General features: G+C 38.6%; 1 protein-coding gene across 4 annotated transcripts in view; it reads right to left on the bottom strand.

Moving 5' to 3' along the window:
• The window catches only part of Herc4 (HECT and RLD domain containing E3 ubiquitin protein ligase 4), a 76,089-nt gene extending 51,879 nt beyond the window's left edge, over positions 1 to 24,210 (bottom strand). For 2 of the 4 annotated variants that reach the window (XM_048451594.3, XM_048451597.3), the window contains exons 1-5: positions 23,898 to 24,210; positions 22,429 to 22,459; positions 21,728 to 22,031; positions 5,632 to 5,791; positions 2,424 to 2,500 (exon numbers count right to left, since the gene is read on the bottom strand). In XM_048451594.3, coding sequence (XP_048307551.3) covers positions 2,424 to 2,500; positions 5,632 to 5,791; positions 21,728 to 21,953 — 463 coding nt within the window. In that variant the 5' untranslated portion in view covers positions 21,954 to 22,031; positions 22,429 to 22,459; positions 23,898 to 24,210. Of the gene's footprint in view, positions 1 to 2,423; positions 2,501 to 5,631; positions 5,792 to 18,151; positions 18,285 to 21,727; positions 22,032 to 22,428; positions 22,460 to 23,897 lie in introns of those variants that run through there. The other 2 variants (XM_048451595.3, XM_048451598.3) reach the window with 2 other exon arrangements.
• Positions 24,211 to 25,372: the final 1,162 nt, after the last annotated feature.

Below are 25,372 nucleotides of genomic sequence, written 5' to 3'. Positions count from 1 at the left end.
TTTTTACTAAAACAACAAACAATAATCTAGTAAGCACAATAATGAGTAAATTTTAAAGTTTATACTACAAAATAGTACACATTTAAAACTAAGCTTCTAGGCTGGGGAAATGGCTCAGCTGGGAAAGTGGAAAGGAGCTCAATAGGCTCCCAGAATCCATGTGGGAGGAGGGGAAGCCAGGTATAGGAACGTGCTCTTGCAATCTCTAGCACTGGGAAGAGGAGCCAGTAATGTGTCTCAGGTTCACTGGCTAGTCAGCTTATCCTAACTCATTTAGTAAGGTTCAAAGTAGTGACAACCTGTCTCCAAAAGGAAAAAAAAAAGAAAAAAGAAAAGAAAAAAAAGAAAAAGAAAGGGTATATGTCACCAGAAGACTAACTGCCAAGGCTGTCCTTTGGATCCAAATCTGTGTACACATAGTTAAAAAAATAAGTTAGCCACCCTTCAACCTTTGTTCAAGGACAGCCTGAGCTAGAGTTAAGACTCTGCCTCAAAAACAAATAAAACAAACAAACAAAAAAGCCAAAGAAAACAAAACCAAAAAGGGTAGACTTGAGGGGAGAAGTCTGGAGCTTCCCAATACACTCAGGATGAACACTCCCCACTTAACCGCATTCCAGCCACACTTATACTCCTTTGCACGCATGTGCTCATTTCACCACCTTAATCACCTTCTAACTTTTTGTTCAGCTCACTCACTTCTAGTCTTCATTCTTGGATACCACAGATGAAATCTCATTCTCATTAAATGTTCTATGCACTGTAAACGTTTTCCCTACAGACCTTTCACAGTATATAATTATGCTGTAATTTGTGTGATCCTACGAGGTCCAGGAATGCAGCTATCACTTACTGTATACTGTATACTTAAGTGTATATAGTTCACACAAAACGCTCAGAAAGCTTGCTGCATGACTATGATACTACCTAAAGCTACAGAATCCAAAAAAATAAAAACCAGCTTCAAATGGCAAACTTTTTGTTGTTGTTTTATTTCTTTTTTTTTTGAGTCGGTTTCTTTGTGTAACTCTGGCTAGCCTTGTTTACTAAGTTAAAACCTAGTATTTTGTTTACAGTAGACCCCATCAGGCATTTACTAAAATAGTAAGTAATAGAGGCACTAGAACTTATTTTCTGGCATAGTCTAAGCTGGCATGGAACTTGCAGAAATCTTCCTGCTTCAGCTTCCCAAGTGCTGGGCTTTATAGGGATGTATCACCATGCCGAGCTGAATTTATCATTGTATTTTTATTCATGTGTTCCACTGTGTGTGTGCACACTCAAGAAAGTGTTGATCATTTGGGCTTTTTTTTTTTTTTAAGTAGTAACTTCTTTTATTTATTTATTTATTTATTTATTATTTATTTATTTTGTATGCAATGGTCTGTCTGTATGTATGTCTGTAGGCCAGAAGAGGACACCAGACCTCATTACAGATGGTTGTGAGCCACCATGTGGTTGCTGGGACTTGAACTCAGGACCTTTGGAAGAGCAGGCAGTGCTCTTAACCACTGAGCCATCTCTCCAGTCCATGTTGATCATTTGGAGCTGGAGTTACAGAGCTGCCTTACATAGGTGCTGGGAACTGAGCTCAGGGCCTCTGGAAGAGTCACTTCTCCTGTTCAAGTTTTATCTTTTTAAGTGGTAACGCAAAAAACATGGTTTTTTTTTATTTTTCTATTTTTCATGGTTTCTGTTTATTTTCCAATCATTAGTTGGCATATGAATAAGTTAAACCAGAAAGAAGAATGTAAGCAAAACTAATACGATACTTATCCTCCTCTGTGCTTAATTCCTAAAAAGCTTAGAAATAAAATTTAATGAGATGGCGGAGAGCAAGTTTCCTCTGAACTAACGGCTTTTAAAAATTTAGTAATTAAGACATATAACTCAGTTTTGGGCCTATATAGTAAACAAAAAATAAAGCACAAAAAAAAATCAAATACCTAGTGAAAAACATAATAAAGATGTATAAGGTATTTGCAGATAAATGAAAATACTAGTGTCAGGCAGTGGTGGCACACTCTTTTAATCTCAGTACTCTGGAGGCAGAAGCAGTCGGATCTCTGAGTTGGAGGCAAGCTTACATAGTCTACATAGTGAGTTCAAAAATATCAAGAGCTACGCAGTGAAAACCTGTCTTAAACACACCAAAAACTAGTAAGAAAAACTTAAAGAGAGAATTACATGGAGTATCATGTTCATGAGTAAAAACCTTAACACTGTAAAGATTATCCTGAAACTGGTTTACAGGCAACAATCTCAATATTTTAGCAGTTCTGTGTATGTGAAAACTTAGCTGATTTAAAACACATATTGAAAACAATCCAAATGCAGGACAAATCCTATAAAAGTAGAAAGTTAGGTCTTTTTGTTCAAAGCACCGAACAATAACTTTTAGAAAGAAAAGGCCAAATGCTTACCTTTAGAAAGTGCAAGTGAGTGATAGTAACCACATGCAACCTGTACTATTTGGATATCCGAAAGACTTTTAATATTTCTAGAAAAGAAGAGCAGAATCAGTTAGCTCCCTGTGTGTAACAAGTGGATCTTGTATGCTACTTATGTGCTATACATTGGCCACTTATTATGCACAAGTTTGTCTTTCCAGGGTGCACCATCTTTTTCAGTCAGGCTAATTATCAAAACTTCAAGTTAAAACCAGTAATCAGAATGTTAAGTATATATTTAAAAAAAAAAAGTAAAAGATGAGCTGAGAAAACACCTTAAAAGGCAAACAGGGGGTTGAGAGTTTAGCGCAGTGGTAAAACAAGAGCGAGGTCCTCAGCTAGGGGAGGTGGAGGCAAAAACAAAACAAAACAAAATGACAGAATAGAAGCCAAGTACACCATGTTTACAGATAAAGACCCTTTAGGATGCTCTTATTCAAACGTTTTCTTCCATTATCCAGTACTTTTCTTAATTTTTACAGTGCGAAATTTGGCAGTTTATTTGGAAGACCAATTATTCTAAAGCTAGTGCTCTCCTAACTCAGAACTGTGGACCCCATTCCCTCCCTCTAGCCTGCCCTTCTCAATTTGCACTCACAGCAGTGGCTTCTGTGTTAACTAAAGAAATTTAGTCCATTCACATTTATTATAGTCAATGACGTATCTTATCTTTTTGCTATCTTGTACTCTGTCTTCACGCTCATAAATTTACCTGACTGCAATGCACTGTACTTCCCTTCACCTGATCAATCTTCTACTAATTTTCTGAATGAATACTTTCAAGAAAAAGAGAAAGAAGAAGGAATTTCTTATTTGCCTTTTTCTGACAATGCCGTCTGACCTGATTCTGCCCTCTGGATATATATATACATATTTCTTAACCACAGAACCTTAGAGTTGTGTTTCACATCAGCAGGTTCCAATGTAACTTCAGTTTTTAAAATCATTACAGAATGCCATAGCAAAATAAATGCAAAAAAGCTAGAAACAAAAATATATGGATGTGGATAATTATGCTGAAGTTAGTATTAACTCTTACTGCTTATGGGTACCACCCACATAGCACACTTATCTTTTCATCATATTAAATTACTCCAGAGAAAAAAGCCTATTCCAGTTAATAATTTACAAGTTCAAGTAGAATACTTCATAATACTACATTTTCATAGAGCCCTGTTCTTCTGTCTTCATACTGTTATCACTACTACATATTTACTTAATATTTGTCTCCTGTGCTAAACAATATATTCTGTAAAGGTAGAATACAGCTTGTACTCATGAGACTCCCAATGCCTAACACAGTACTGGACAAACACCACTTAACTGAACACACCATTTTTAAAGGTCTATAGAGCTAGAGGTACACAGTGAGATGCTGTAAAATTAAATAATCAAAACCACCACCTTAAATGACAACCCACTAAATTCTCCAGTTAAAAATGAGCAACCAAAGCTAGAGACTACTACAAACTCTCTACCAACAAACTCCATGACCTAGAAGAAACAGACCAATTCCTGAACAAAAACACTTAAAAACTGAACCATGAAGGAAACACAAAACTCAAAGATCAGCAAGGAGTAAGATAGAATCAGGAGTAAGATAGAACTAATGTGTCCACCAAAGAAAGCAAAAGATCTGATGATGGCTTCTTTGCTGAGGTAAACATCTAAAGAACTGATAGTGACTCTCATATTACTTTGAAACACTCAAGAGAAATGAATTCACCTACTCTGATACCAGTAACAAATAAGGGCGTATCATAAAAGACTAGAGGCTGAAGAAATAGGTATAAAAGGAGTATATATTTCTACATAATAAAGATGTTACAGAAAATGCTAACAACTAGGGGCTGGAGAGGTGACTGATTAAAGGCACTTGCTGCGCTTGCAGAAGATGCATATTTGGTTTTTCCAGCACCCACATGTAAGCTCACAGCCGTCTGTTGCTCTCGTTCAGCGGTTCTCAACCTATGGACCACAACTCCTTTGCGGGTTGAGTGGCACTTTCACAGGGGGTGAATATCAGATATCCTGATGTACATTATGATTCCTAACAGTAGCAAAATTACAGTTATGAAGTAGCAATAGAAATAATTTTATGACTGGGGGTCACCACAACTTGAACAACTAACTGTATTACAGGGTTGCAGCAGTAGGAAGGTTGAGAACCATTGCTCTAGTTCCACAAGATCTGATGCCTTCTTCTGCCTCTCTGGGCACTCACACGGTACATACACATATATACGTGCAGACAAAACACTCATACACATAGAAAAAAAAAAGAAAATCTTAAACAGCAACAAAAAAAATCAAGAAGTTAACATAGTAGATAAAAGCTAAATGCTCTCTCCAAGATTTAAAACAAGAACTAGGAATAGTGGTGCATACCTTAAGTCCCAGTATTGGTGGGGATGGGGGGGGGGGTCCATTTCTAATTGAATTCTATACTGACTTAAACAAACAAAAATCAATTAAGCCTTAAAATAAAAAAGGTCAGAGAAACATGCAATTAATAGGTATTTTTTGTTTGTTTTTGAGACAGGGTCTCCCTATAAAGCTCTGGCTGTCTTGGAACATCATATATAGACCAGGCTGGTCCTAAACTGCCTCTACTTCTGAGTAGTGGGATTAAAGGCATGCACCACCACCCAGTAACCAATCAATATTTAATAAATATTTCAACAGCTGGGACACTTGACAGAATAGAAGCAGCAGCTTAAATCAGCCTATCCCATTCTAGAAGAAAACAATTGCTACTTCCTTTTTTTCTTTTTTGCAAGACAGGTTTTCTATGTGTAGCCTTGGCTACCCTGGAACTTACTCTGTAGAAGACAGGCGGGCCTCCAACTCACAGAGATCCACCTGTCTCTGACTCCAAGAGCTAGGATTAAAGACATGTGCTACCATACCTGGCATTCTACTTCTTTTCTTTAAAAACAAAAATTCTATCCATTACAAAAAAAAAAATCAGTTATACAAAAAACAGCCAATCAAATACCTCAACCCCAATCAATAACAAGAGCCAACTTAGTAAATTCTAAGAAGTTTCAAAGGGGAAAAATAATGAGGCAACAATACTTACATACTCACAATAAGCAGAGTGCTCACCATAAGCAAAATGACTTAGATAAACAAATTTATTATAAAAGATTAAGGACCTTTTTGTGGTCACCTTTGTTACCTGGGTACTCTGATACACTCCTCTGATCCTAGGAGGCCAAGCTGTCCATCAGAGTCGAGACCCCAAGCGTACACCTGGCCCTTGTCATTAAGTGCTAGCGTATGAGCTTCTCCACATGAAACAGCTACGATATTTTGGGCATCCAGGGCAACAACCTGCTCTAACAGAACAGAAGTCAAGAAAAGAAACATTACATTCTAGTTGAGCTTGGAATGAGAATAAACATTCAATTCTCATCGTCTATCAAAAGTAAGATGCTTAAACATAAAATACAATCAGTTGTGATGAAAAATTGACAAATATGGGCGGTGGTGGCGTGCGCCTTTAATCCCAGCACTCGGGAGGGAGAAACAGGCGGATCTCTGTGAGTTCGAGACCAGCCTGGTCTACAAGAGCTAGTTCCAGGACAGGCTCTAAAGCTATAGAGAAAGAGATCCTGTCTCAAAAATATCCATAAATAAATGAATGAATGAATGAATGAATGAATGAACGAATAAAAATTGAGTGAAGTTGACAAATATGCTCCACATATAATTCTCACTGTGATAATACCATTAGGGATAATAAGTGACTTGAACATCTTAGAGAAATTTAGGGCTCATCAAGTTGATCTCAGAAGTACTCTATTTAAAAACACCACTGAAAAAGAAACTATGTAACAGTAACAACCCCTGGGTTATTGGAATTTTAGCCATAATTCAGACTGTAGTATCATACAAACACTACAGTGTAGTATTCTTGGGTTTTTGGTTTTTATTTGTTTTGTTTTTCAAGACAGGATTTCTCTGTGTAAGAGCCCTGGCTGCTCTGGAACTTGTTTTGTAGACCAGGATGGCCTCAAACTCACAGAGATCTGCCTGCCTCTGCTTCCCAAGTGCTGGAATTAAAGGCGTGCACTAGCACAACCCTACTAGTGTAGTATTCTTAATGAAATAATCTTAACTGGCAATTTATTTACAAATATTTTTGTTGTTTAGTTTTTTGAGACAGAATCTCATTATTGCAGCCCAGGGTGGTCTGCTGCACAACTGCTGGGATTATAGGCATGCACCGTCACTCCAGGCTCAGATTTTAAAATATAAAGTGTGTTGGGATATGATGAACAGAGAGCTCAAAGGTATTATGCCCATTATAAATAGTAGGTTTCAGTTTATAGATTTCCACTTTAGCATCAACAGCTATAAACCCCCTCACATGGTTAAAATAAGTTCAAGTTTTAAATCAAAAGTAGCCAGTCAGTGACAGCTCAGTGGGTTAAGAGCACCTGCTGTTCTTACAGAGGACCTGGGCTCAGTTCCCAGCACCCACACAGTGGCTTGCAACACCTCCAGTTCCAGGGCATCTGAGGTCTGGTTCTGGTCTCCAAAGGCACCTGAATGCACAGATGCACACATAATCATTCAGTAAAAACACTGTTAGTGTTTTACCAGTAAGTTTTTAACATACCACTTAAAATTAACTTTATAAACTTAATAAGAATGCTATCATTATTACTTTCAATACAACAGAAGCCTCATGATGAAAGTAATTAAAACTCCATCAACCAGGGTTTCTTGGCATACTAATTTGTAAATAATCTTATTCAATAATGAAACTGACCACATCAAAAAAACTGACATTACTCCATGTAAAGCGATTGATAATGTACCTGGATTAAGATCTTATATTTTTGGGGTGGGGGCAGAGGGGAGGCTAGTGCTCAATAACCTTCGGGAATCTGTACAACTCCACTGATACAGTAGTACTTACCTTAAAGTATCTTGAGTTGATGTATACTTAAGGCATGTAAATTTGGCCTTACTATGTAGATCAGGCCTGCAGTAATCTTCCTGTGACTGCCTCACATGTCCTAGGATTACAGTTGTGCAGAACCATGCCAAGTGAGCTGATAATTCTTTAAGCTAGTGCCTAGTACACTGAAGTGTATAACACCAATCTCTCACTCTGCATTATTTTGCGTGTTTTAATAAAAACACAGTGAAGCAATTCTAATGGAAGTAGCAAAAGAAAGCAGAGTACAGGAACGAGTTAAGACTCCTTAGTTCTCCAATTAGCAAACTGAACATTAAATTGTATTCTGATGGCTGTGAACTCAAAGGCATCAAAATGTAATGTGTAATATAAATATCCAATGTAAAATATTACACATCAGTATTAAAATATACACTGTTGTTCCCCAAGCACTGAAAATACAAAAGTAAAGTTTGGGAAAAACAGTAGAAATAAAGATTGCGATTAAAGGTTAAAATAAAGATATGAAAAAGATGTCATGTGAACAAAAGACCTTTACTTAGGTTTTGAAATACATTAGGAAGGATAATGATACTTAAGTCTTGAGCTTAGGAAAACAAAAGAGAATCCATGTATCCATTAGGAAAATTCAAAATACTAGAACAAGACAAAGATAAATCAAAAGTGAAAAGACTGATGGAGAAAACATTTATGCCTCTGACAAAGGCATAAATTCACTCATTCCTTTTTTTTTTTCGAGATAGGGTTTCACTGTAGTTTTAGAGCCTGTCCTGGAACTAGCTCTTGTAGACCAGGCTGGCCTCAAACTCAGAGATTTGCCTGCCTCTGCGTGCCACCCACCTGACACAATCATTCATTCTTGAGTCAGGGTCTCACTATATAGCTTAGGCTGACCCTAAACTCACACTCTTCCACCCTTAGTCTCCTGAGTACTGTGGGTACCACCAAGCCCATTCCAATTCTTAAAGACTTCCTAGGGAAAAAAATCAGTAATTCACATGAAAATTTAAGTAAACATGAACTTCATAGAAAAAAAATAGCTTTTAATCATATCAAAGATGTTCAACTACTACAGAAAAAAGGCAAATTCAAACTATACTTCAAAAGAAAACATTTTTCTTTTCTCACAGGGAAATACTGGACTGAACTACAATCTAGACTAAATGGTCCTAATGTATGATATACATAGAATACTCGTTAAGTCACAAGTCTTAAAAATTTAAAACGACAGAAATCTTATCCAGTACAATTTTTAACCATGAGCAGCATGAAACCAGAGATCATTAACAGGAGGCAATCTTGATAGACGGGCAAATACACCTTTAATCCCAGCACTCAGGAGGCAGAGGCAGGCAGATATCTCTGAGTTCCAGGCCAGTCTAGTCTACAGAGCATGTCTTAAGCCAGTCAGGGTTGTACAGGGAGACTCCTGGGGACGGGGAAGTAATTAGACTAATGTACTCCTGAACAACTAACAGGTCAAAGAAGTTAGTAAAAGAAAATCTAATTATAAATCTTAAGACAACAACAAAAATAGCATAACAAGGCATACAGCAAACAGCACCGTTGCACACCCAGAGGCTCATGTAAGAGGCTCTCAAATTCAACCAGCCAGCCAAATACCAACAAATAAGACCGTCAAACATGCAATTTTTCAATTTCAGAATGGTAGGAAAGTCACAGTAACTCTTGGAAACTGCACTCAGTGTTCTGATCTTTTCCTGAGCTAGGGATTTGGTATGTTGTCATGTTCTTGTGTTGCTGGGCAGTGGTAGACATGCAGCTCCCAATTACATGGTCAAAAGTGTAAACAGACACACACGTACTTGTTGTTAAACTGTGATACCCAGCAGGTTATCTACATCAAATAGATCTTCAACTTAGAAAATGTGCTCTTCATGCTACCGGGGGAGAAAAGTAATCAGTATCTCCCAGATCAAAGGGTACTAGGTGGACGAGTTGTTTTGGAGAAAATAAACAGACTAACACACATCACAATCGTTTCCTTTCTTGTTCTCCCAAATCATAAAACTGTTCTAATTACACACACACACACACACACACACACACCCCTTAACTTTCTCCCTACCTATCCATTTATTGATTGATTGGCAAAATCTCTGCAGCCCTGGCTGGTCTCAAAACCAGAGACCCTCCAGCTTCTGCTTCTGCTTCCCTGACTGCTGGGATTAAACGCTCTGATTTTCTTGACATGTACATTTTCTCCTCTATTCAACTGCCAAAATAATGACTGTTTACATACCAAGTAAAACTACACTCAGATTAGTGAGAAAAGTAACCGCAAACAGAAATGACACACAAGTTTTTTGTTTTGTTATTTCTTTTACGGTCAGTTCATTGTTTACAGATCAGCTCATCATTTTCAGTTCAGTCAGATTTAAAAGCCTGTAATACTACTAATACTAATAAATACTACTAATAAATAATACTAATTTGAGTATTTTTCAAACTATCAAGATACAATTAATCCTTATAATTACTCATTAAATAATTTTTAAAATCAATGACTAGAGGTTTTCAAGATACCTCAATGTGAAAAAAGGGGCTTTCCACTAAGTATGACTCAATTCTCTCCACAGGACCACAAAATGGGAGGTGTAAGTCACCTCCTGTAGGTTGTCTCTGATCCCCACATATAGACTACAGCACACGTATGTACTCATCTCCACCATATAACTTTTTATTTGTTAAAAACAAATACATTATTTATTTATTAAAAAAATACTGTTTTCCTGTCCCGTGTCATCTCTAACATCGGAAGATAAAAGAACCCCATTCATTCTGTCTTGTTCCAATATTGCGTACCTCCAAGGACCACAATGTTTTTGTTTTGTAATATTTTAGCATAGTTCTTTTTAAAAGTTACAACAAGGCCTTTATTAAAGACAAAAGGAGGGCTGGAGAGATGGTTCAGAGGGTAAGAGCACTGGCTGCTCTTTCAGAGGTCCTGAGTTCAATTCCCAGCAACCACATGATGGCTCACAACCATCTGTAATGAGATCTGGTGCCTTCCTTGACAGCAGTACAATGTATGCTTAATAAATAAATAAATCTTAAAAAAAAAAAAGACTAAAGGAGGGGGCTGGAGAGATGGCTCAGTGGTTAAGAGCACTGCTTGCTCTTCTAGAGGTCCTGAGTTCAATTCCCAGCAACCACATGGTGGCTCACAAGCATCTGAAATGAGATCTGGTGCCCTCTTCTGACCTGCAGGCATAAATGCAGACAGAATACTGAGAACACTGAATACATAATAAATCTTTAAACAAACAAATAAATAAATAAAGGCTAAAGGAGTCGGGCAGTGGTGGCGCACACCTTTAATCCCAGCACTTGGGAGGCAGAGGCAGGCAGATCTCTGTGGGTTCGAGGCCAGCCTCGTCTACAAGAGCTAGTTCCAGGACAGGCACCTTTGTGCTTAGTACAACCAAGACACAATAGAAAAACAACTGTTGAGTAAATACCTAAATTTGAGCTATCATGAAGAGATAGATACTGGCAATCTGGAGACAAATACGTGACTAACAATGTCTAACAAGGCAATTTAACAGGTATCAGGTAAATCTGAAAAGGGTCTAATATCCAAATCAGTATTACTCAGACCTAGTTATGAAACTCACAACACCAACATTAGCAATTTTCTCAAAGCAAGCATCTGAGTGTTCAGCACGTGACAGGCCATTGTTCTCTGCACTGTATGTGCTATCTCACTGAACTCTTAACCTCTCCCAAGAGCTCACCATGATTGTCCTAATTTCATAGAACAGAACACTCAGACACATAGACGATAAGCAATACGCCCAAGACAATATAACTACAAGAAACAGACCAGGGCTATATCTAAGTTCTTCAATGCCTGCTTTTTAAAAACTATATTTTGCTAGGCATGGTGACACACTCCTAAATTCCAGCACTCCGGAGGCAGAGGCAGGTGGAGCTCTATAAATTCGAGGCCAACCTGGTCTACATAACGAGTTCCAGGACAGCCAGAGCTGTTACAGAGAAACCCTATCTCAAAAAACTAATACAAATATAGATACACATATAGAGAGAAATAATACATTTGTACTGCTTATACTGTTCAAAAAGATATAAAGTGAAGCTTATCATTCATGTCCTTCATCAACCTTACTCTCTGCCTACCTCTGAACCTACAGTAACTACTGTTATTACTTGTTTCAATACATCTATAAGTCAATATAAATGGATTTTTATTTACCCAACTTTTTATGCTACATTCTTTTATATCTTATTTTTTTCCTATCTTCTCATTCCAGTCCTCAACCACAAAGCACTACATTACATTACAATGGTTGGACAAATTATAGTTCTGCCAGTTTCTAAAAGAAACATTAAAACTATTTCTAATCTCCATAAAACACTGATGCAATACAAATGTAGCTACAAGGTAGCAGCCCAGAAACTGACCTTTTCTCTGGGTTTGAGGCCAGGGCTGCAGAGGTTCTGTCAATCAATCAATCAATCAATCAATGGATAGATAGGAGAAAATTAAGGTGTATGTGTGTGGAGTTATAAAGCACAGTGCTGCAATTTTTCAGCTACGACATATACGTTTTTTAAAACTGACCCCGAGTTATTACTTTTTATTGTAATTATGAAGGGTGTGTTCAATTATTTCACTGATCTTATTTTCACTGTATTGGAAGGGGGGATATGAATAAATCAATGAACATGCCCACAAGTATACCTGTGGAGAGACCAAAAGAGATCACTGAGACTCCTAGGAGCAGGAATTACTCTGGAAGAGCAACAAATGCTCTTAATCTCTGAGCTATCTCTCGAGTCCTGTCCTCACATTCTTATTTTTCTCTCACACACACACCCCCAAAAAAACCAAACAGGGCTGAACAATGGCACAAGCCTGAAATCCCATCACTAGTTAATTCAAGGTCAGCCGAGGCCAAATAACAAGGCCCAGTCTCAAACAATAAAAAAGCAGGTGAAGATTAATTTTTAAGACTTTTAGGTAATAGAGAAAGGATTCAACAATGCCTGACACATAATGATGGTTGTTATTAGTTCTGAATACAGCATTGTATTTTTTTAAATATTTATTTATTTACTTATTATGTATACAATATTCTGTCTGCAGACCAAAAGAGGGCACCAGACCATTACAGATGGTTGTGAGCCACCATGTGATTGCCGGGAACTGAATTCAGAATCTTTGGAAGAGCAGGCAATGCTCTTAACCACTGAGCCATCTCTCCAGCCCCAGCATTGTATTTTTAAAATAATAGCTCATTAAGTTTCCATGTTTTTTTTTCTCTCCCTATATACACTGCCATATAACTTTTAAATGAATGCTTTCTTCCTTATTTCTATTTGCAGACTTACTCAGCTGCTCACCTGAGTATACATGTGAACATATGTTCACACAGATATAAGCTTTTTACATGGCTACTCTGATAAGTGTAGAATAGGCTGGAGAGGTGGCTCAGTGGTTAAGAACCTACACCAGTTGGCTCACAACCATTTGTAACCACAGCTCCAGGGGTATCTGACAACTCTGGCCTCTACGGGCACTTGCACTCATGTGCACGTATCTACACAGACAGCATAATTAAAAATAAAATTAAAAACTATTAAGAGGGTAATTATAGTTTCATGAGGTTCATTGCTGTTAGGAAGTAATGAATAGCAAATACCTGGATCAGAAAGTATGTATGTATATGGTAATTAATAAGTACTTGGGATCAATTCTGGGCAGCAATCTGAGCTCTGCATTCAGCATAACATGACAAGTCTTTCTGTTGTTGCTTTCCAGTTAGGGTTAGGGTTTCTCTGTGTAGCCCTGGCTGTCCTGGAACTCACTCTGTAGATAAAGCTGGCCTCGAACTCAAGAGATCCACCTGGTCCTCCCACATAAGTGTTTGGATTAAAGGCATGCACCACAACCACCAGGCTTGCATGACAGTCTTAAAAAGAAATAAAATCACAAATTTCTACTAATTACAGTAAGCAAAGTAGCCAAATTCTCCTCTAGCTGTTTTGCACTGACTGCTCTTCCAGAAGCCCCAGGTTCAACTCCCAGCACCCACATGGCAGCTCACAGTTGTCTGTAATTCCAGCTCCAGAGGACCAGACACCCATGGCAAAACACCAATGCACATAAAGTAAAAATAAAAAACTTTTTTAAAAAGAGAAAAAAAGTGATATATCAAAGGAACTCTCACCCACTCCAACAACAGTTTATAATTACGATTATTTCAACTATTAGTAACCCAGAAAGAAGTAGGTCTAACAGTCATTAACTTGATAGGGATTGTTTGTTCCACAATAAGCAAATACGCCTATTAACAAAATTCAAATGATCAAGATATCAGATGGTACATGACTGTGGCAGTTTGAAAGAAAATGGTACCCAAAGGCAGTGGCAGTATTGGGAGGTGTGGTCTTGGTTGGAGGAAGTGTGTCACTGGGGAGGTGGGCTTTGAGGCCTCATACATGCTCAGGCCACGCTCAATGAGACAGACCACTTTCTGTTGCCTATGAGTCAAGATGCATGCTCCTTCTCCAGCACCATGTCTGCCTGCAAGCTGCCTTGCTTCCTGCCATGGAATAAATGAACTAAACCTGAACTTATGTAAGCGAGCCACCACAACTAAATGTTTTCCTTCTAAGAGTTGAAATGGTCATGGTGTCTCTTCATAGCAACAGAAACACCTAAGATACTGGCAGACATTTTAATTTTATCATTTTATAAAATATTCAACTTTAAGAAACAGATAAGGCTGGGCAGTGGTGGTGCACACCTTTAGTCCCAGCACTTGGGAGGCAGAGGCAGGTGGATCTCTGTGAGTTTGAGGCCAGCCTGGGCTATAAAGCAAGTTCTAGGACAGGCTCCAAGGCTACACAGAGAAATCCTATCTGGTAAAAAGAGAGGAGAGAGGAGAGGGGAGGGGAGGGAGGGGAGGGGAGGGGAAGGGAAAAGGGGGGAGAGAGGAGGAGAGGGGAGGAGAGAAAGGTAAAACTAGGCCTGTAGCTCAAACCTGTAATCTCAGAATTTGGTAAACTGAGACAGGAGGGTAGCCTTGAGTACCCGGCATCTCAAAACAAACAAACAAAAAAATAATAAAATAGAAAACAGATAGAGTAGACAGTCCTTTATGACACTTTAAATTTACAGGTTACTTTAAACTCACTAGGTACTTTTAACAGTTTTCAAAGATTGACTCCCAACCACAAAATAAAAGCTATGTTATTAATTACTTGATACAATGGAATAATGGAAAAATTTACAGCCTACCTAATACACCTAGAGAAAGCAAAGCTGGAAATAAATATTTCATGCTTTTAGTCATGATTTTCTCCCCCTTTTCTTTGATTCTTTATTGTCCACTGAATATTGTTATTGTGATAATAACAATAAAATTTACCTCATCAGAATTATCTTTCTCCAAACAGAGCTAACAGTCCTAATCATGCCACATTCCATATTTCTAATCAATGACTCCACCAGGGATCACAGCTGGCTCTTTATCATTACTAACCTACAACTCACTTCCATCAAGTTAACAATGTCTGTCCATCTTCGGTCTGCCAAATCTCTGCTGATCTGCTCCTTCATTGTTTTTAAGAACCTCAACCACAGTTAAACTAATTACTTTCCCAATTATCCTCTCTTCAATTCTCTTAATAAGACCAGTAATTCCCATTAAAAACTCTTAGTGCCCACTAACCAAATTAAAATGAAAACATCTAAATATAATTTTATAGTTCAATCTGCTGTTGTAGAACATCTTACAAGTGTCAGTAAATGAAAGTTCCAAAACACATTCATTTGACAAGCTTCTGAGTATAATGAACATATGAATGACTATATGAAATTTTATGTTCCCTACTCTCAAGACATTCCAGCTGAATGGATTACCACTCCCAACACCGCATCTAACTTGTCTATGGTCATCTGAGCTAGTGTGTCTCTAAAGCACTTTCCATTCTTTCCTGTAAGAGCACTGCATATATTTCCTGTCCATGTGCCATCTACCTCTCCTACACTCACCATTAAGCCATGCTGTTTTATAAGGTTCTATTACCCATCTTCGTATTTAGGGACTTTCTGTGACAGGATCTAACTGTGAAGCCTTGACTAGCATAGAACTTCCAAAACAGATCAGTTTGGACTCAACCTTGCAGCATTCCCGAGTCCGGGGTTACAGCTGTGAGCTGCCTTGCTCAGCTATTCTATACAAGCATTCATCTGTAAACGACACTGCTGCATATTTACGTGCAGTCCTATGATTTGTGTCTGATTTTCCTTTCTAGACATTCAAATGACGTGTATCATATTGTACCCAGAAGCCTATCAAATGAATGTATTCTGGAACTTTCATGTACAAACAACATTCTCGTGAGCATACATTTGCAAAATGATCTACAACTTTGTTTAACATTCCACCCCACCCCTGGAGACAAGGTTTCTCTGTAGCTTTGGAGCCTGTCCCAGAACTAGCTCTTGTAGATCAGGCTGGCCTTGAACTCAGAGATCTGCCTACCCCTATCTCCGGAGTGCTAGGATTAAAGGCATGCAACACTACCCAGTCTGATTTTTTACCTTCTTATAGCTGCCAAATTTTCTATCAAGAATGTCTACTACTTTTGAAACCAGATAAAATATGAAAAACTAAAATTGTATTTAAGAACTGAATGATAACAAAGGAAAAAAAAACAATCTAAACTTGAGTATTAATAAAGAAGAAAAAAAAGTGGCATATGGTTAACTGATAAGAGTGCTGGTCTAGTATATCATACATAAAACCCTGTGTCTATCTTTAGCACTCCAAAGCAATGACAAAAAGTAAGCATTGGTTTTTAATAATATGTGGAAAATGTGTTACTAAAGAGTCTTAAAAATGCAAAAATAAGCTGGGCAATAATGGTGCATGCCTTTAATCCCAGCACTCGGGAGGCAGAGACATGTTGATCTCTATAAGCTGGAGACCAGCCTGGTCTGCAGAACGTTTCAGAATAGGGTCTAAGAGAGACCCTGTCTCAAAAAACCAAAAAGAAAAAATAAAACTATACCAAAAAAGAAACTAAAAGACAGAAGAGTTAAGTCCAGGTAAATAAAATTGTAGAAGCACTAATGGTCAAGAAATTTCCCTTTTATAACTATAACAAATTGGTTTTGATTTTGTTGGCAAGAATGTATTTCGACATAACCCAGTCTACCTTCCAATTCTTGATCTTCCTGCTGAAACCTCCCAGTGTTAAAATTAGAGGTAGACACCACTACCTAGCAAATTTGTGTATACTGACTACACACATCACCGTTTTCCTAGAGTTAAGTCTAGGGAGAAGTTTGCATGTGGCTCCTTTTACTACTTATTTACTACACGATCCCACTCAAATAAACCCTTGAGCAAAAGTACACCTGTATCAGAGTTTAAAACACATCTCAACATTCAATAATACACTTTATAGTTAGGAAGTCACTTTTATTTCTTCAAAATAATTTTTAAAATAGATGGAATGTGTGAGATCATGCTATACTTATATAGCATACTGAGAACAATGGAAACCTAAGACTCCCTTAGAAGTCTCTAAGTAAGTAAGAATAGGTGTGGGATGGACTGGAGACAAGGCTCAGGTTAAGAGCACTGGCTGTTCTTCTAGAGGTCTCAGTTCAATTCTCAGCAACCACATGGTGGCTTACAACTATCTATAATGGGATCTGATGCCCTCATCTGGCATACAGGCATACATGCAAAGTACTCACACCAGAAAAAAAAAAAAAAAAAAGAATAGATGTGGTGGTGCACACCTTTGAACCCAAACTTAGGAGGCAGAAGAAGGAAGATTTCTACTAAATTGGAAGCCAGCCTGGTCTATAAAATAAGTCCAGGCCTGTCAGAACAACATAATGAGACCCTGTCTCAAAAAAAACGCAACAAAAATCTCTGAGCAGATGATGCAAACTGATCCCTAGGCTTGCCATTTTACAATGTTAACCACTGGTAACTACCCAAACTGTGAAAAGTCTACCATGCCCCTCTCTTTTGCTAATGAAAGCAGTATTTTGGTTTTTCTATTTTTAAGGGAGGTTCTTGAAGCCTCTAACTAATAATCCTCCTGCCTCAACCTTCTGAGTGTTGTATTAAGGGTCAATCATCTAAGCACAGTAATAAACCAAACACAAAGAAAATACTGAAAGAAGCCAACTGCGCCTTTTTTTCCCCAAGAATTGTGTATATAACACAAGCAAACCAATGCATCCCAAAGACAGAGAGCCTTGATACAACTCAAGTTATCTTGTTCTAATGCTAGCCACTCAATCAACCCTACATGACAATTACTACAGACTTCTTCTGATAGACCAGCACAGCAGTCAAGACAATAAAGGAATACATGATAAAATAGAAACAAGAAAAGTAAGCTTTGTCTCAATATTCTTGGACTGGGGCAGAGCTGAGTGTTGGTGTTTGCTTCTCATGAGGCCCTATGTTGGATCTACAGTATAACTGCCCTCCAAAAGAAAACTGTTCACACTACACAGTGGTATAATGCAATCATCTTGGTAAAATACTGATTTATTTCAAGAGGCCATCAAATAGAATGGCAAAGGAACAAACCGGATTAGTACCTGGTCTGCCTCAAACAGATCTTATTGTAAATAACACTAAACATAAGCACACTTTAGTGAAGACAGTAGGAGACCTGTAGGCTTAAGCTTTCAGAGTCAGTTTCCAGCTGCTCACAGTCTCCTGCTGTTTGACAAGTTACTTACCAACTTGTGCTGCCATTTCTCCGAAAACTTATCCCCTAAGATGAGGATAATTCTTGCAATTTGTGTCACAAGCATTTTGAAAGGAACCATGAGTTATTGTGTAATGCTCTTGAAATTCCTCAGATGTGGGGTCCTACACAAAGTAAAGTATTATTATACATCTCTCTAACAGCATCTGTTTGCATTATGACTTTTCCCCTACACTTGAAACTGAGATTCCTGGGCGCTGACCTTTCTCACAGTGCTCAAGGCCAAGCCTCAAGTCCTGACCTAGGTAATTCTTTTTTCCAAGTCATTTATCATCTACATCTTTTCTTCCTTAGAAGGTATTATGAAAATTAAGACTTACAAAACCCAGTGAGCTTCAATCTTGAATGTTTTAGCAAAGTAAGAAATATGTGGGACAATCTGGTATTTCTAATCTGCAAATAATTTACCATATTTACATACTTCTACACTATTTTTAAAACCCCAAGTGGATATAAAAGGACATTTCATTTATAGATTTATTTTATGTTTTATGAACAGAAAGAATAGGTCAGAAAGTGAGGAATCAAGAGGGCAAGCAAGTAGCTACCACTATGACCAAAATGCTATCACTGGAACCACGAGTAGGAGACAGTGCAGTGAGGCTCAAATGAGATACTCCATACACTCCATTCCAAAGAACTTGGCAAACCACAGAAAGCTACCAAAATGCTCTGCTTAACAGAATTTTAACATTATTTACAATAATAAAATAGCTTAGTACTGTTTCTAACATGAAACAAGTACAAACAGATGTGTACAACATATACTGTTCCTGCCAACAAGTTATGACTAGATATACTATGAGTAAAGACACCTGTTAGGAAAAGTTTACTTTTAATAAATTCTAAATCTCTTAAGTAAATCTAGAAGTATACAAATAAAACTAACAATTCATTAAAATGGACAGATATATCGAATAAATGTATTTACTTGTAAACTAAAAATTAGGAAATTGAGAAGCTAGCTTTAAAAAGTATCAGAAGTTTCCATGTAGAAAAAAACTTCATGAAGGTGGAAGAGACACTCATTTTTCTAGCACTAACTCAGAAAGAGCTAGGAGTGAGGTCATACCTATGTAAGAGAACAGAGATGGATATGGACTTAGCCTATTGCTTTTGGTATAACAAAAGTCAGAAAACATTTTATGATCCCTAAAATATCCAGAATGGAAAACTCTCCCAATAGGTTGCATGTCCAAACAAGTACACAATAAGGCCAACCCCTAAAGTAAGTCATGTGACTCAAGTAATTTATCCTTAGTGATGCTAAGCTCCATTCCTTTGTTACAATGTATTTATGGTTACAAACCCTGTCTATGTAAAGAAATACATAGTCTCTACTTTCTTTGAGACTTAAGTAAAGCTCTGATGACAGAGACATAACCAACTAAATAAGAGCTAACAATTCCTTAGCTCTAAACTCAACCCTCAATTTCAACAATTCATAAAAGGGGCAGGGAAAAAACACTTTTAAAACATTGAACCAGTCCAAAGAGATATAATTTTAGTTAAAACATTATTAAAATTTACCATTTGTGTACTTTAAACCGAAAAGAAAAAAGAAAGAAAAAAGAGGTTGAAAACTGGAATAGCAATCACACCTCTTTGAATTTCTGTGTCTTTCTATCTCTGCAGCCTGGTTACTCTTTAAAATATCAGAGAACTAGGACTTCTGCTTAGGCCCTGAGCGCCCCAGTCCCCTTTATAAAAGCAATTCTAGCTCCAGACTTATTTTGTGGCTATTTATGTGACTACTGACAGAATTTAATTTAAACCTTTATTTCTTTAATTCAATCCCACAATACCTTTCTCATTATTTTAATTCCCTAGGCTTGAAATATAAAGCAGACAGACAAATTTCAATATTCTTTAGTTATTTCATTTATATATGCCTGAACTCCCAACTCTAGCGCTAAATCTCTGGAAAAAGAAAGCTCTCCCCCCCACACCTTTTCTATCATCTGTTTTATATGCCTTGGACATCAATGAGCTCATCTGAAAGGGGAAGCACATTCTTCAACTTTGTATTACTAAATAGTTTCCGGGATATATTCACAGGAAGACAGAGATGTCACACTACAACCATCATAGAGTCAAAAAGATCAAAAAGCAGCTGGCTTTCCCCAAACTTCATCTGTGAGTTTAAGTGATTTTACTCATTGGTATATGTATTTACCCTTGTTCTGAACACCAAACAGGGTTCAGTAACATTTAAAATTTCTAAACCTCAGTAAGTTACAATGAGTTTACTGGCAATTAATTATTACATCTAGTAAGTAATCCCAGTACCACAGAAATCTCAACTTGAGGCAGCATTTTCCACACTAAGCAAAATGTACAGATAGTAAATAACACACACCACCCACAACCACCTCAATGCACAAGAGATTATGAAAATCTGAAAAGATTCTGTAAGATGCTTTTGTAAAGTATAATACAAGAAAACTATCATTTACTTTGAGTTTTACAATCATTAGACCTATTGTATTAAGGAATCGCTCTCATTCACTCAATAAAACCAAGTTACATATTATGGATGCCTCAAGAAAAGGAATCAAGATCTTACTCACAAAGACTAAAACCTCCAGGATCTCCAAACTACGAGTAAGGTATGGCAATGATGGTGAGATGATATGACAGATACTTCAATTTAATGACTGAGTTTTTATACCTACATTTATCTCTCAAAAACAGACTACAAAAAAAAAATTATAAATGAGCTGACAGAGAAAACGGATTGTCATAGGAAATACCTAAGGATCTTACTGAGACATTAGGTACAGCAGCAGTCTCCCCTGAATCTACTACCTTCATGTAGTAGCTTTTGGTTGTCACAACTGAAAGCAAAGTACTAACAAGCCCATCACAATGTGTTGATACCAATTAAATACAACATCCAGGAAAGCAGAACAAGAACTGTGACTAAATGCTCTCAATTCTCATTACCTGTTAAAGTATTTCACATTTTGCTAAGATACCTCTACAGAGTCAGGCCAGCTCACATTCACACTCTTTAAAAGCTGGCACTGATGTGAAAGCAGAAAATAGGAGACTAAACAGTATGTCTAACTAAGCACAACAAAATTACATCTCTAAAGTATAACAGGAAATAAATGGAAGAATTAAGATGTAATTTAAGCAAGTAAACAAAAGTAAAAGCTTTTACCATACCCCTCCTCAGGTGTACAGAAACATTACAGAGCAAATTAGGAATTCACAATATGTTCAAGGTAGATGAACTTATTAAAGAATTTGATGTCTTTATATTTTATACAAAAAAAAATACACTGAAGGCTAGTTTTTGTTGTTATTGTTGCTATTCAACCACCATCAATTAGGGTCATACTAACAGTAATAGTAATAAAAGAGAAAAAAACCTAAAGAACTAAGAAGGGTGCAAAAGTCAAGAATGTCTAACTCTTACTTTGCTTTTAAAACTTGGTGAAGACTGCAATTTTTATATTTATATTTATATATAGGTCACATAAAGCATCATTTCAAATATAAAATGGTACCAGTTACTAGAACTAGAGAATGTTTAACTTACCTGGTTTCTTCCTTGACTTCTCATGACCCAGCTGCCCTAGATCATTACATCCACATGTGTACACAGTTCCGTCATCCAGGACAAATACAGTATGCCTGAGTCCACATCCTACATCGCGGACCTTTTTATTTACAAAAAAGTCACTTTTTCTGGGCTCAAGTACGATTTCTTCATCAATTCCACCCAGACCTAGCTGTCCATACGATGCATTTCCCCAGCACAACATGCTTGTAAGGACCTTGGTCTTCCAGCTTCGATACACAAGCCTCTTCGGAAACACTGGGAACTTGGAGGTGCCTGATGTCTGAGGAGACAAAGTAAACAGGACTTCAAAGGAAGCAGGATGTATGACTGCTCTTTCATCAGTGTTAAGCTACGATGAGGATCGCAATTGTTAAATATTTAAAATATTCCTCAATTATCAGTTCTTTCATTTTTAAAGCACCATATGCAAATGTTTAGGAAATGACATCACTTTCTATGATTCTTTGCAAAACTTGAACTAGGAACTGGCTTTGACTTTGTTATATAACTCAGTAAGAAGAACTCTGATGAAATTGGGTTTTTTCTTTAAACAAGTTTAATGAGAACAGTAAATGAGGCAGCTGTCCAATGCTCAAACAAACAGTACGCCAGACAACTGCAGGAACATAACCTCACAGTCCCCCTCAACTCAAAGAATTCAACAGTCCGATACCTACCTCCACATCAACAGAAAGCTGAAGTTCTGATCTGTAACAGAAATTAAGTCAATAATGGAACTTAAAAAAAAACTGTCACAATTTGACTATATACTTTATTAATGGCTATACACAAAATTAGAATCTACCAAGTCATAATTTTGAAACTCCATTTTACATGTCAAAATATGAGCACCAAACCCTCTCTACTAACTTAATTTTAAAACTAAATCGATGTAATTATAATACATAAAAATACTCAGCTTAAATATCAAGATTCTCCCAATTCAAAATTTTTTTTTATTATGAATGGTTCCTACAAGTAAAAAAAAAAAAATTCTCCTTCAATAATCTTTGTGTGTACTTCTAGGACAATTACTTGAAAATGAAAAACAAAACAGTCCCAGAACTATTTTTTTTTTTCAAAATAGGAATGGGGGTTGAGGGACTGTGAGGCACCAACAGTTTTATAGAGAAATCTATGTAACTTCTTCACTTGAAAGACTATATGAGGAGCTGAGAGACCTCTCAGAGGTTAAGGGCACTGGTTGCTCTTTTAAAGGAACCGGATTCAATTCCAGCACCCACATCGCTGCTCGGTCCTGTCTGTGTGTGACTAGTTCCAGGGAATACTACGCCCTCTTCTGGCCTCCACCAGCACCAGGCACACACATGGTGCACACACATCTAAGCAAAATATCCATAAACATTTTACACACACACACACACACACACACACACACACACACACGACATGAGCCTTTCTCATATAAAACTCCACATTTAAAAAAAAAATTATAGTGCATTATTAAGTAGCACCCTTGGTGGAAGTTAGTCTTATCCTTGTTGTCCAAAGTCACCCAATTTCTTACACTGAATCTGAGACTTCAAAACACAATTTTCTGGCATTTATTATTTATTTAGAAAGTGCTGACGCTATCCCACTACACTCGCATAACCAGAAATTTGATTTCATCTCTTTGGGACATTAAAACTCAAAAGTTTCAGAGTTCTGCATTGTCTTTCCGTATCTTATTTTATTTTTAAGGCTAGCGGAAGGCAGAAACATTTCTCCGATTTCAGCGCGCTTCGTTTGGGCACCCTTTCTTTTTTTCCTTCAGAAGTCAGAACGGGGATCTGGAAAGGCGTTCTCTCGCCAGCAACAGGTAGAAGAAGGGGAAGGAGTTTCGTTTCCTTTCCCCGACCTTGCACCACGATCAGCTCACGCGGCCCCGGGATGGGGGAAGAGGTATGGTCCGCACACACCCTGCCTCCTCGCGTGCCCACCGTGAGCCGAACTCCCGCGGCCACCGGCACCGTCCCACCGGGCTCGGGCCCCGCGGCCTCGGCCTCGGGGAGGGCCCTTTCCCCGAGGGAGGTGCAACACCCCGGCCCCGGCGAGCTTGGGGGCCGCTAGCGCCCACCGCCGAGGCCCCAGCCGAGCCCACCTCCGTCACACTACCCGGAACCCACGGGGGGCAACGACTCACCCGGCCCCTCGGGGCAAGGGAGAGCCCCAGGCGATGGAGGACGGCAGGCTCTCCGGCTCCCGAGATCTTCCTCCGTCAGCTGCGGCGGCGGTGACCACGACGCCTCCTTCGGGATCCCGGCCGCCGTTCCGCTGGTTCGGCTTGCCCGGCTCGCTCCCTCCCTCTCTCCTGTGAAACTTTCCCAGGGTCCTCAGAGAAAAGCCAGCGCTCTCCGGACCGAGAGACAGCCGTCAGCGACCCGGATGGAGCGGGAGGGGAAGGGCTGCTGGCGAACAGGGCGGAGAGCACGAGGGGTGGAGAGAGCCGAGGGAGAGGCTGGCGACAAGGGAGAGGGGCGGTGGTGTCGCGGGGGATGGGGAGGGGGTGGGGGAGGGGCCTGACGGAAGTGAGTCGCCGCGCCTGCGCGGCCCGGCCCGCTTCCCTGGCCGCGCGCCTGCGCGGGAGCTCTCCCAGGGTTCGTCGGACCCAGGCGCCTGCGCGGTGTTTTGCTGGAGGCGAATGGAGGATGAGGGCTGCAAGCTGTCAGTGCCCTTCTTTTCTTTTCTTTTCTTTTTTTTTTTTTTTGGTCGGTGTGTTTTTAACAGTGCTTCAGCGTTCACAAGGGCGGCTTAAGGAAATCTTTTTGGTTTGTCTCTCTGCTTGCAGGTTTTAGCCTTTTCGTAAATTTGATTCTCCCTTTCCTAAGGAGATTTTGAAGTAGCAGGCAAAACAGTCGCAAATATGGTTAGAAAAGCGGATGGCTCAGTGTAAACCCTTAAACCCACCTGAACTTAATCTGAACATGTGTGAGGTATTGATAGCAATGGAGCAATGGCTTAGCCTAATCTTTGTTCAGGTTCCTGGAACAGTGTTGGCTCTCATTTTTAGCTAACTCATTGGAAGATAAGGTTAAATTGCCCGGCCACTTTCGCTCAGCAAAAAATAGAGTGTATGACTTCAGTTCCTGTTTCATGAAAACGAAATCCAGATTTCACAGGCCAATATTAACATCATTTTGATACCAAAGCCGTCTGTTATATCTCAAAAAAAAAAAAGGACCCAGTGAACGAATTGGAGGGCAAGTTGTTGGGGCAAGAAAAAAGAATTTATTCGGTAAGACGCCAAGACCAAGCATGTGAAGTAGCTTGCTGACATTTTAACCTTCTTAACACAGGTTCCATGCCCCCTCTATTCTTGAGAGGAAATGATTTGAGGAAACCCAGTGGCTGTGAGGCTGTGTCAGTCTTGAAGAGGGAGGGGAAAAAACAACATGGAAATCCCATGCAAATCAACTGTGCTGCTAGCCTAAGGGGGGCTGCAGGGACTAAAGGAAGCATAAGCCCTTTCCAGCAGAGAATAGCTATAAACAAAATTAGTCCCAGGGGGAGGGGCCTGATATGGAACTTAAAACAAGGCAGTTTTAAAATTGAATAGGACTTATTTTTACACCACATTTAGTTATGTCTTTACTAGGTGTTTTAACCAACTAAGCACAT

This window comes from Myodes glareolus, chromosome 18 (assembly GCF_982192425.1).
Source record: "Myodes glareolus chromosome 18, mMyoGla1.1, whole genome shotgun sequence".
Classification (NCBI taxonomy): domain Eukaryota; kingdom Metazoa; phylum Chordata; class Mammalia; order Rodentia; family Cricetidae; genus Myodes; species Myodes glareolus.
Note: the sequence above shows the minus strand (reverse complement) of the source record. Positions and strands in the feature narration are given on the sequence as shown.